Consider the following 12,234-nt stretch of genomic DNA (forward strand, 5'->3'; position numbering starts at 1 on the left):
CCACACTGCTGTGAACTTCTATGGCAGGAGTCACTAATGGGCCTGTAGGCACACATGTCTTTCTCTGGCGCCCACTGAGTCCCTTCAACCACCTCTCTCCTCACTGAAATTCAGCTTGAAAGAAGAATTCTGTTGTAGCCGGTAGATTAGACTGAATTATGTGCTCATCTGTGGTACGTGTCTGGTGCCCACAACAGCTTCTCCAGTTTGAAAATGAGCCCACGTGCCCAAAAAGTTTAACGGTCCCTGCAATACAAAGTAGTGGTAGCATTGCCTTACGGAAATCCCACAAAACCTGATGGAACACCTTCTGCTCTCTCTATATTGTACTCCAGTGTAAAACTCCACTGCAAATTCATTATCACTTAGGGCATGTCCGGATATACTTAATAATGAGTGGTGATATGTTGCTATATATTCCAATACAGTGGTACCTCGGGTTAAGTACTTAATTCGTTCCGGAGGTCCGTTCTTAACCTGAAACTGTTCTTAACCTGAAGCACCATTTTAGCTAATGGGGCCTCCTGCTGCTGCCGCACCGCCAGAGCACGATTTCTGTTCTCATCCTGCAGCAAAGTTCTTAACTTGAAGGACTATTTCTGGGTTAGTGGAGTGTGTAACCTGAAGCATATTTAACCTGAAGCGTATGTAACCCGAGGTACCATTATATTAAACTTCACAATTAATCCATTACTTTTCACTTTGGGAGGGACCAAATTTATGTTATGTGTGCAGCAAACTAATTCTGGAATTGAGCTCACCTTGTTTTGGCCTTAGTTTATGTGCTGAGCTCAAGAGAATCCCATTTGCCAAAAAAAAGGGGGGGGCTGTGCACTGTTCTGATTGGTTGGCCCTCATAGTGATCTTCCCCCACACCCCCTCACCAAATACCCCAAATTTCCTTAGAAGGGAAGTCCCGCCTTCCTGGAGTCAGGAGAGTGAGCAAAGAGGAAAATTAAATTGTCCCTGGATTTGGAGCCAAGAATGTGCCATTCATTTCTCAAGCAAAAGTGGGGGGAAATCTGAGATCCTTTTGCAGGATACTGTGAAGGTATATCTGGAGGCATGCTCTGAGTTAGGAAAAAGAGCTCTCTTTGGGAGTTTGCTTTTAATCTACAAAGTCATTTTGATGACCTACTGCACCATTCATGGCCAAATTATTTCAAGGCCCTTAATATAGTGGCATTCAGAAGAAAGGAAGGCGTGAAGTTCAGAGACTGGCAGCAGGATGTTCTTGAAATCTGGATTAACTGAACCGTTCAAAATTGCTACTGGGGGCGTACCTTAGTAAACAAAGTTTAAAAATGGAACGACAACACCAGCTATCATTCTTCTCTCAGATATGTTCAGCTGTTTCTCTCAGCAAGATGCGGAAGTAGAAGCAGGAGGCCCTGCTAAATGTATAAACGTTATAAAGGATACATGTAAATACAGGCTAGCAAACTATTTACATCCCAAATGCTGTTTATAGTTGCATTATGGGATGTGTGCCAGAAATAACTCCTATCTGCAATGAAGATTATTCCAAGTCTCTAGACAATGATGGGAACAGAGCCCAACTTGGTTGCTAAATTTTCTGTGACTGAAATTACCTCAGTTAACACCACCCTTGCTGTTTCTCGCTTGTAAATATGTAAAGAAAACAGAGGCATATTTGGGGACTTGAAAGAATTGCCTCCTGAAATTTGAATTTGTTTCCCTGGTTTCCCTGATAAATGAAGGGAAACAATCATTTAATAGTTTTGCACGCCTAAACCTTTAATACTAGACACAGCTGGTATGTACTAAAAAGAAAATGATATGTTGAAGAAGAACCCTGAGATTTGTTTTCAGAAGATAGAGATGGATTTTAAACTATTTTAGCAATCCTTTCCTCTTCCTAGGGAAACCAGGAAGTTGCAGTTCTGTGAGGTGGCATTCTCTAAATTCACACTAAACTGCCATCTCCAGGGTTCTTGAGGGAATCCACAACCATTGAAGAGGTATAAAAAAAACTGTATGTTTGTAGTGCCCAGTGACTTCCTTTCCTTTTCATTTTTTCGCTTTGTTAAATGAAGGCAGAAAAAGGCAGACAACTCCCACATCCCCATCTCAAGCACTTCAAATAGCTTCTAAAATCTAAGATCTCATTTCTTACTACACAAAGTTTTCATATTCCAAGATATACTGTACATTTTATTCTCTTTGGTTTTCTACCATTTTTGTAATTCGCAGGACAAGAGGAAACTTCAAGAAGAAATCACTCAGAAACGCCTTAAAGTCGAGGAAGAAAAACTAAAACATCAGCACTTGAAGGTAACCTGCCCATGAGGAGACTCAAATAATTTTCTTCTTTTCTTTTTTGGAAATCCACTGCATAAAAATTTAAGAAATCATTAATAAGAGTATCAACAATTGGCTTATACAGGTGTGTACATCCCTTGCTTTCTCTACACTGGATGTCTGTTAGCTCAATATTTGACCTGAGTTGATTGAAAAGCAGCTTTTCCCCAAGCAGGTGTACAAACACACAAACACACACACACACACACACACACACACGACTACAATTCCCATCAGCCCCAGACAGTACAGCCAATGGTCAGGGATGATGAGATTTGTATTTCAAAATATCTGGAGGACATCAGGTTGGAGTATGTTGATTTGTGGTGTCACATCTATATTGGCCCATTCACACATGTAAGTAATCACTTGACAAATATGCATGTGTGAACCAGTCTGACACAAGTGTCCTGTCTAATCGATACAGGTCCAGTTACATACGTTCTTTCCTTCACAAATCTAAACATTTCTTTAATTTTTGCAGTTTGAATGTCATCTTTACTTAGGTGTACAGGTGAATTTTGAGTTTTACTAGCTAGAAAACAGAGTGCATTAGTTAATAATTGTCAACCTGGGCTCCTTTGAGAGGAAAGGCAATATATAATTTTAATTAATAAATAGCAGCACTGGGCATTTCTTAAAAGACTTGAGTTGTTTAGTGATGGTTTAGTGATGGCCAGAAATAACTATTTAATAGTATATCTGAAGAAGTGTGCATGCACACGAAAGCTCATACCAAGAACTAACTTAGTTGGTCTTTAAGGTGCTACTGGAAGGGAAAAAAAATTTTGTTTTGACTATGGCAGACCAACATGGCTACCTTTCTGTAACTGTATTTAACAGAAGTATAACTGCACGTTTTTCAGACAAATCAGGTCCTCCCTTAAAGAGGGCACGTGTTGCGGTGAGACCTGGCAACCAAACCCTGTGTTGAGGGTGGGTACGATTGGATAGCCACAACACCCAATTGGTAGGTCCCTTGATGCTGGGTTTAATCAGGCCAATGGGACGCAGGCTAAATGGATAAAGGGACCTATATATACCTATGCACGTGACCCAGAACTTCCTCTTTCGGTGCATGCATTGGAAAACCTGCCAACTTTTAGGGCGTGTTGCTCTTGACCTTGCTATGCCGTTGTTGGGACAGGGGCACAGTAGGAATTTCCCCACTTGGCTGATTGGCTGTTGCCGTTTGGGTTTCGCCTGCCACATAGCAAATCATCACAACTTTTAAGGTTGTGGATAGGCACTGGTTCAGGTGATAGGGATGGGAGAAGGCTCTCGTCATCCCTATGTGAAGGGTATTCCATTAAAGGAATCCAGGGACTCAGTGGTTTGGTCCACCCTGTGAGGGGGTTGTGCCCATGCCTGAGTCCAGGGGGACATCTGGGTGGTGGACATAGCCTGTTCCCGGCTTTCTGCCTAACGGGTGTTCACCATAGGCTGACCTATGCTGGTGCTCTGGGTCAGCGCTACCTGCAATGGTGCAGGGAGCTAGAAGAACCAGAGCCTATGCAACCACTCACTTGCTGTAATCAATAAAGTTGTGGCCTAAATTCTGCCAAAAACCAAACAAAAATTTGAGTCTTGTCTGAATTTATTTAAGCGGGAGGTTTAAAGGTCTGAACATGCAAAGCATTTTCAATTTAGTATTGACTATAGACTCCATAACAATGAGATACACCCAAGCATTAAATAAAAGATTCTTCTAAAATCCTCAGGCAGTAACTTGGTGTATCTGCCAAATGTTTAGTCAATTAACTTAATGGTCCTATATGAAAAGATTTTCTGACCCTGCTTCCCACGCACTACAGAAGCACCTACAGATGTCAAACTTGCCAAGTTCCTTGGTACAAAATCCCAATTACCGATGGATCAAATGGCCAGCCTCATATGAAAAGCTGAGCTTTTCAAGGACAGCTTGACATTGCTTGTCATATGAAGAACGAAACAATAAAAAATAAAAACTCACAGTGCTCATTTGTTGACAGTAGTCAAAACAGTGTCACAAAAATCTCAGCACAAATTGTGTCCTGACTAGAGGCTCAGAAGTAGGACGTGGTTGTCGAGGTCAGTGAGAAAGTGCAAGAACTGCAGAAGTCACAAAAGTGATCTCCAGGTTCTCCATCAGTTCAGCAGTGAAAAGGTTGATGCTGCTGTGGCTGTCATGGCTGGGCGCATTGAGTGTATGCAGGCCACGTGACCCGGAAGTGTCTGCGGACAGCGCTGGCTCCAAAGTGAGATGAGCGCACAACCCTAGAGTCTGTCAAGACTGGCCCATATGGGCAGGGGTACCTTTACCTTTTTACCTTGGGTTAGGTACTTAATTCGTTCTGGAGGTCCATTCGTAACCTGAAACTGTTCTTAACCTGAAGCACCACTTTAGCTAATGGGGCCTCCCGCTGCCGCCACACGATTTCTGTTCTCATCCTGAAGCAAAGTTCTTAACCCGAGTACTATTTCTGAGTTAGTGGAGTCTGTAACCTGAAGCGTATGTAACCTGAAGCGTATGTAACCCAAGGTACCACTGTACATTGAGTGCCTGAGCAAGGGTCCCGCATAGAACTGTATGCCCAGAAGCATCTCTGCAGACAATCTAGAACCCTTGACTGTGCAGGGATCTCAACTGCGAAAACAGAGTGCTCTGCTCATTCAGCTGGACATGCAAGGAACCTATCCAGGCATTCAGTAAACATGGGTGGATTGAAAAAGATGGAACCTGCTGCTCCCTATCCACACATGTTCACCGCACAGGGATTTTCAGTGTACGGATTAGAAGGGATAGGAGTGGGTAACATGTGTCCTCCAGACATTGCTTAACTACACCTTCCCTTTACCCCTGACCTTTGACAATGCTTGGCGGACCTGTTGAGGGCCAGAAGTTGCCCATCCCTAGAGTAGAAGAATGACAGCATAACACCTGAAAAGGACTTCTTTGTGTTTTCAGTTATGACCACCATCCAGCACCCACTACCCTCCCCTTATTCATGGGTGCTTATAGCAGAGAAGTTGTGTCCTGCCAAGGACAAAATGATCAGCTGTTCTTCCTCTACTCAGAGGTCCAGGATATGGTTTAATATAGCTGTGGCACACCAGCTGCAGAATGATTGTTTGGGAGCCCTTAAGTTGCACGTGCAAATGAGCAATGACGAATCTTTTTCTTCAGCCATTGAGAATCTGCATTGTCTTTAACCAGGGAGAAGGGGTGCATGGAGCCCTGGAGCTCTAAAAACCAGGAAGCATGTCCCATCAAACTGGTACACTACTTCTTTTGGACAGCTTCTTGTTTAATTAACATACCCATCATATAAGCTTGCTTCATCAATTTTTACTGCGTCACTTCCACTGTTAATGACCCAGACTGTGTTATGTAGTAGACAGAATTACATAAATTTAACATCTTCTCGCTCTTAAATGAGGTTCTCATTGCTGTCACTCCCATGCTTTCCTGTTTTACCCCCATCCAACAGAGAATTTTAATAGTGTTATTGCTAATAAGTATGATTGCGCAAATTATTATACAGGGATTTAGATTCCATTACAGTATTTTGATAAAATATAATTAAATAATCTTGAGAGAGGCGTAATTAGAAAGTGATGAATCGCTGTAGGAGCAAGGGTTTTCGTGAGCACGCTGCTCTCCGTGCTAAAGAAAGGGCACAAGTACTTGCCTACAGATTGCAAAGCTGGAAACAAGGAATCTCCCACCAACATTAGTGCACATCTCATGGCTAGGTTCCCAAGTGAAGTCTCCAAGCACACGAAAACATGCTCGTTTTTGTGGAATAATTCACATAACACCCTTAATGACTGCAGCACTCATTTAATGGGTGTGAGATACAACTAAGCCTCCTTTAATGGCAAATTATGTTCCTTGGATGCTTTGCAGCCACAGGGGAATGTCGTCACTGGAACTAGAAAAACCCTGGAGTGGGTATAGAATATGGTCAGCTATTGGGAATGGTCAGTTGCTGAGCAAGAAGAGAGGAGTTCATAATCGATTGCTAGTGCTCACAGTCCCAACACGACCTCTGTGAAAGGGACAAAAAGATGGCAGGAGAAGGACAAGAGGGCATTGCTTGCCTTTTGCTCTTGGAGTCTTTTCGCATATACAGTGATACCTCAGAAGTTGAACGGAATCCATTCCAGAAGTCCATTTGACTTCTAAAACGTTCGGAAGCCAAGGTGCGGTTTTCAATTGGCTGCAGGAAGTCCCTGCATCGGACGTTCAGGTTCCAAAGAACATTTGCAAACCAGAACACTCACTTCCGGGTTTGCAGTGTTCGGGAGCCAAAAACGTTTGAGTCGCAAGGCGTTTGTTCAACCAAGGTACAACTGTATATCGTTTTGTAAAGGAGGGTTACCCAGTGTGTAAATGTGTAAATGAGGGCAGTTGAAATGGAAGTGGCATCATCTTTGGCCATATTTCCATGACAATTAAAAAGGTTTTTTATTCTCTCAGACTTCTAGTGGGAACTAATGGGACTGTGCTGTTATGATGTTGAGGAAGGCTTTGACATTCGCTGCAATATTTTGATGGGAATGGGCTTTGATAATTGCTGTCAGCTGCTGCTTCATATTGTGTTTTATTGTATGTTGTTTTAGTTGTGTTATACTGCAGTTTCTTTTTAATGTTGTTACCCACTCTGGAATCGCAAAAAATATATATAATTGAACAATCAATCAATCAAAGCTCTTTATCAATGAAATTTAGGGATATGAGAAGGCAACGGTGAACATTATTATCAGACCAGTTGTTGGTTGACTGCCATGGCTCTGTTAGGCAGCTAAATGCTACATTAAGACCTCAGCTTTCATGGCTACCTTTCCCCAGTTTGAGAGTGGAGAGAGCTGGAATTGCAGTTGCTATGCAACCATGGAATACATTCCTTAACTCCTTCAGGGCAGCTCAGAGATGTTTAGAGACCATGTCCTTTGGTTGCCCAGCAAACCCTGTATGTGCTTGCTAAAAATAAATGAGAACTGTGCCAGGACTGAAACTCTGGCACGAACAGGTTGGCATGACTAGTAAAAGAGAACAATGCTGCAAGGGAAAACAAAAGCCAAAAAAACCAGAAGTAATTATCTGTGATTATAATGGCAGGCCAAGTCCAGGTGGCACATCCCTGGAAGGAGATGGGGGAAAACAGGCCTTAGGGATGCTATCTCCATTTTAATGACATACAGGAGGGTCTTGAAGTATATTTTACAGGTCCTCTTCATTTATTGTCTCCGTTATCCTAACTAATGGGTAAAATGTTCTCATTGAGTTCCGGCTCATAAAAGGAATGTACTTGACTCTTTTAAGAAATTGGTGCTGGGGCAGAAGAATCTGTCTAGAGCCTTAAAAGGGAACCTTTTAGATCTTTAGCTCTTAAAGCACTGTAGGCACATGTGAAACTTCAAGCAACATTTACTTCACATTATGAAACGGTTGGCTACTGAGGAAGTATTGTGGGAAGTATTTGCTTCCAGGCATGCCTGGATCCTGATGGCAGAGGTCCGTGCTATCTAATGCCTCGGTGCCAATAATATGGTGGAATGTGAACCACGTTAGACAAATGTAGCATGCCATCACTGAGGCCATTCTGAGAATCTTATCCCATCATACTGTGTTAGTAGCCTCTGTTTGGCATAATATACTGCAAGCAGTTGCAGCACCTAAGAAGCCACTCCATAAGAGAGACATCCTCTCTTTTTGAACCTCCTTTTTACAAGTTCTCCAAGATTCCTGGTTTGAGGGCCACCCAAGGGACAGGAAGAAATTCCTACATAAGCACTATTTCTGTACAAGTAGCCTCACATTGGAAAGGGGAGGAGGAAAGAGGAGGATGGCAGAAATCAGATTGTTTGTCATGGAGCAAGAATTAAAGATTAAATATAATCATTCAGATGATCTGCTTATGAAGCCAAGATATGAGGCTTTGGGCCATGTACCTAGCCCTTTCAAACCTTCCTTCACTTGAGATGGCAATCAAATCAGGAAGTCTCTAACCATAGTTTCCCATTTCATCCAAACCAGGAAACTAGGGCTTCAGAACAGGATACTGAGCCACCTTCAAACCATGGGTTAATATCCTGGCTTGTTCCATACTGTTGACCACAGTTTCCCAGTGGAAATGAATGAAACAGGAACCTATTCATTAATGGAAGGCTTCCTGGCTTTTTCGCTTGCTCAGAGGGGTTGTATGCATAGCCAAAAGGCTTTTTTAAGCCGAGACATGAAACTTCTGAATGTCACCACTGAGCGACCACAGCTTCTTCAGCCTTGCAGATGCATATCTGGCCTGTGGTAAAACAATTTGGTTGTTCATCAAGGTTGAGCCAATGCATGCTTGATATGGGAATTTGTGCCAGATGTGTGGCAGTCGAAGGAAACTGGTAATGAGATTCTTTTAAAATATGTTAATATCTGTAGAAAAAAGCTCTGCGTGAGAAATGGCTCTGGGATGGATTAAATACTCTGACTCCAAAAGAACAAGAAGAAATGCAAAACCAGAATCAAGAGGATCAACAACGGATGAATGAGCTGGAACAAAATATCCTCAGGTACAGCACAAATTCTTCTTTTTATTGCTCGGTTATTAAAAGCTATGTGATCAGATCACTTTTCTATTCTTAATGGGGATTATTGTCTCTGGGGCCAGCTATTTGCCTTCTGCTGTTTCAATAATACAGCCAAAATTTTCCCCCCAAAACACCTTGTTTTAAAATATCATGTTCTGGATATGCTGCAAGTGGGTGAGATTTCACCATGTTTTTAAAAATCATTACTTAAAATTGGCAGCAACTGAGCATTTTAACATTTAAAATGACACTTCAGTCCCTGGTATCTTCAGGTAGGACTGAGAACAACTGCTTAAAATCCCGTACAACCACGCCTAGTCATTATAGAGAATGCAGAGTTGCATAGGCCAATTTCTGACTCGATATAAGGCAGCTTGCCATGTTCCTGTGACATTTTGAATAGGACAGAGTTTTTAAAATTCTGATGTTCAACTAACAATAATGAAACAAGGAATCAAAGTTGCCAAAACTGTTTCGACATATTTGCATTCCCTCTGTTGCAACACCCTACTTCATTATGAACGCTGGTATCGCAAAGTGTTGACATTCATATTGGTAGAGTAGAGCTCAAATCTTGAAGTTAAGAATTTGAAATGGTTCTTTTAAAAAAAACATTTCTTCTACAGAACGTGGTGGGTTTTGAATTCAGCAGAAGTACAGTCATACCTCGGGTTACAGATGCTTCAGGTTGCGCTTTTTCGGGTTACAGACCGCCGAAACACAGAAGTACCAGAACGGGTTACTTCCGAGTTTCGGCAGTCACGCATGCGTAGAAGCACCAAATCGCAACCCACATGTGCGCAGATGTGCCACTGTGGGGTGCGAATGTGCATCCCACACGGATCACGTTTGCAACCCAAGCATCCACTGTAGTTATTTTCCATATTCCATTCAGTCAACTTTAAAGTGCACTCAGGGGTGTAGCTAGCTGTTCTGGCACCGGGAGCGGTGGGGGCAGGGCGAATTTCCCGCAGGGGGGGCTGCAGCAATCCGCACATGGGGGCGCCGAACAGGGGCGCAGCAGCAATCTGCCCACGGAGTCCACCTGGTTGATGCAAGCCCCATGCTGCCATTTCTGTCAGCGCAGGGCCCTGAGCCACCACGTCACTCCCAGGAGAGATGTGTGGCTTGGGGGCGCTGCAGGCCAGGCCCTGCTGTAAGTGCCGCCCCCCACATTGTACCATATTGTCACCCCCCCCCTCAAGGATAACACCCGGGGTGGTCCACACTGCACCCCCGCACCCCCCTTCCTATGCCCCTGAGTGCACTACCTGGTCTACATGCCTGAAATTTGCCTCTCTGCCTGAGGTGCCCTAATCACCTCGCAATCAACGCAGGTCTCTCAGCAACCATGGAAACTGGTTTCCCACATGCTGTGAGTAGGAAAGATTTGGAGCGTGGAATTAGCATCAAAAGAAACCCCTGTAATGTTGTTACCAAGGAGCACACAACAGCACCTGTTCGGATCCTCTGTGGTCTTATTAGAACTTTCTCGGCAAATTCTTTAGGAAAGAATTCTTTAGAAGCCAAACACCTTAGAAACCTCAAATCCTATCCAAGGCTCAGTACATAACAGTAGGCAGAGCTAAAAACAACATTGGCCGACGCTGGTGTGATTTGGAGTTGCCCCACACATTACACAATGCATTTTCAGTCCTGTGCATGTACATATATACGTGGCAGGAATTTGCGGCCAGTAGATGATACGAACAAGAGAAGATGTGTACCTGTTGTGAGCATGTGTTGCCTCTCTTACATGTACATATTTGGGCCTGGATGAGGCCTCTGCGTGGCAATGGGGAGGGGCACCTCCCCCCTCCCTTCCTCCGTGTAGTGCTGTCTCCCCTCCTCACCCCAGGGGAAAGGAAGCCTGGATGAAAGATTATTGACTTTTAAAACATAATTTGCTTTGTTTGCCAGCACTTTCCTTTTTAATTATTTTTATTTTGACCTTTCACACGCAGGACTCCTCCAAATTGTTGTCACGCCCAGAAAGTCTGTTTTGATGCATATACCCGCCCCCCCCAAAAAAAATAAAAATAAAGAAGAAGTACCCTGGCTTTTGTTGGAATAGATGCTAGCCGATTCCCAACCAAATGTCATCCGTACAAAACCAGAAAGGTTATCTGACAAAAGAGATTCCGTTAACTCCTGGATACAGATAATCATGTAGCAAATTAGATGCTACATGGGGGGAGGGGACAGGGACAAGCAAATACCGCTTTACTCAGAATTGATAGCATCAGGCCATGTTCTACTCTGTTGGCACATTTACAGTGACTCAGTAACTGCTAACTCTTCAGTACTATTTCTCACCAACGATTCTGTGCATCTTTTTTTTCTTAAGCAGTGTTATCAAATCATCCATTTTCAGATTGATTTGGCTGCTAAAAACAAGTATTCATGCCCAAGCTGAGTGAAAGTATTTCTGTCCATTCCCAAGAGAATGTGAACTGCAACTCCTGGCAATAATACATTGTTCTTGACATTCAACTTTTATGAAGTACCAACCCAACAAAAAGATGCTGTACAAAATACAAAATGGAAAAACCCTCTCCCTCACCACACTGCTCCATTCAGTGTTGCACAGGGCAGACAAGAGCACAGCTTTCCAAACTGTGTTTTGCGACACATTAGTGTGTCGGCTGCAGTGTGTAGGTGTGTCGCACGAATGCTCCCTGCTCTCCTCCCGGGGCTAGAAAGGAGTTAGTTTAACCTCCGGTCTGCTAGTAAAACTGAATTACCGTGTTGCGAAATGATGCATGTCTGCAAAGTGAGTCACCAACATGAAAAGCTTGGAAAACTGTGGAATAGAGTGTGAGGCAATTGCATTTGATGACGCTCCCTTTGAATAGCTGGCAATGGAGGACAGCCCTGTCTCTTCATTATCCCAGCTCCCATTTTGAGTAGGGATGAAAGAAGGCAGCAAATTCCATTCTAAGCTGTGTTCATAACAAACAGCACTGTTTCCATTCCACTGCAGTTTGGTTTCTGTCAAATACTATGTTATCTGTCTCACTGTCCCGCTATTTTACATATGTCATGTAACTATTTAGGTAACTAATGTAACTTTCATTCATTTCAATGTAAGAGAAGCAACAAAACAATGTTCAAAAAGCCACTTATTGTATATTGTTTACGGAATTAAACAACAACATGCTTGAATGCTGAGCATATTCGTTTGACTGGTTTCCGTTCCTGGTTTCCACAGACTAACCATGCGAATTGCAGAAATTTCTGCTTCCTTTTCTATTTTCCTCAGAATTTTCTGACATCCATCACTTAAGGTAAAGGGACCCCTGACCATTAGGTCCAGTCGTGGCCGGCTCTGGGGTTGCGGCGCTC

General features: G+C 43.2%; 1 protein-coding gene across 2 annotated transcripts in view; it reads left to right on the forward strand.

The window, feature by feature from the left end:
• PALMD (palmdelphin) overlaps positions 1-12,234 on the forward strand; it is a 56,890-nt gene that overhangs the window by 34,971 nt on the left and 9,685 nt on the right. Inside the window, exons 3-4 of one of the 2 annotated variants that reach the window (XM_053391746.1) lie at positions 2,215-2,295; positions 8,741-8,871. In XM_053391746.1, coding sequence (XP_053247721.1) covers positions 2,215-2,295; positions 8,741-8,871 — 212 coding nt within the window. Of the gene's footprint in view, positions 1-2,214; positions 2,296-7,234; positions 7,338-8,740; positions 8,872-12,234 lie in introns of those variants that run through there. The other variant, XM_053391747.1, reaches the window with a different exon arrangement.

Source organism: Podarcis raffonei, chromosome 6 (genome assembly GCF_027172205.1).
Source record: "Podarcis raffonei isolate rPodRaf1 chromosome 6, rPodRaf1.pri, whole genome shotgun sequence".
NCBI classification, from domain to species: Eukaryota; Metazoa; Chordata; class Lepidosauria; order Squamata; family Lacertidae; genus Podarcis; species Podarcis raffonei.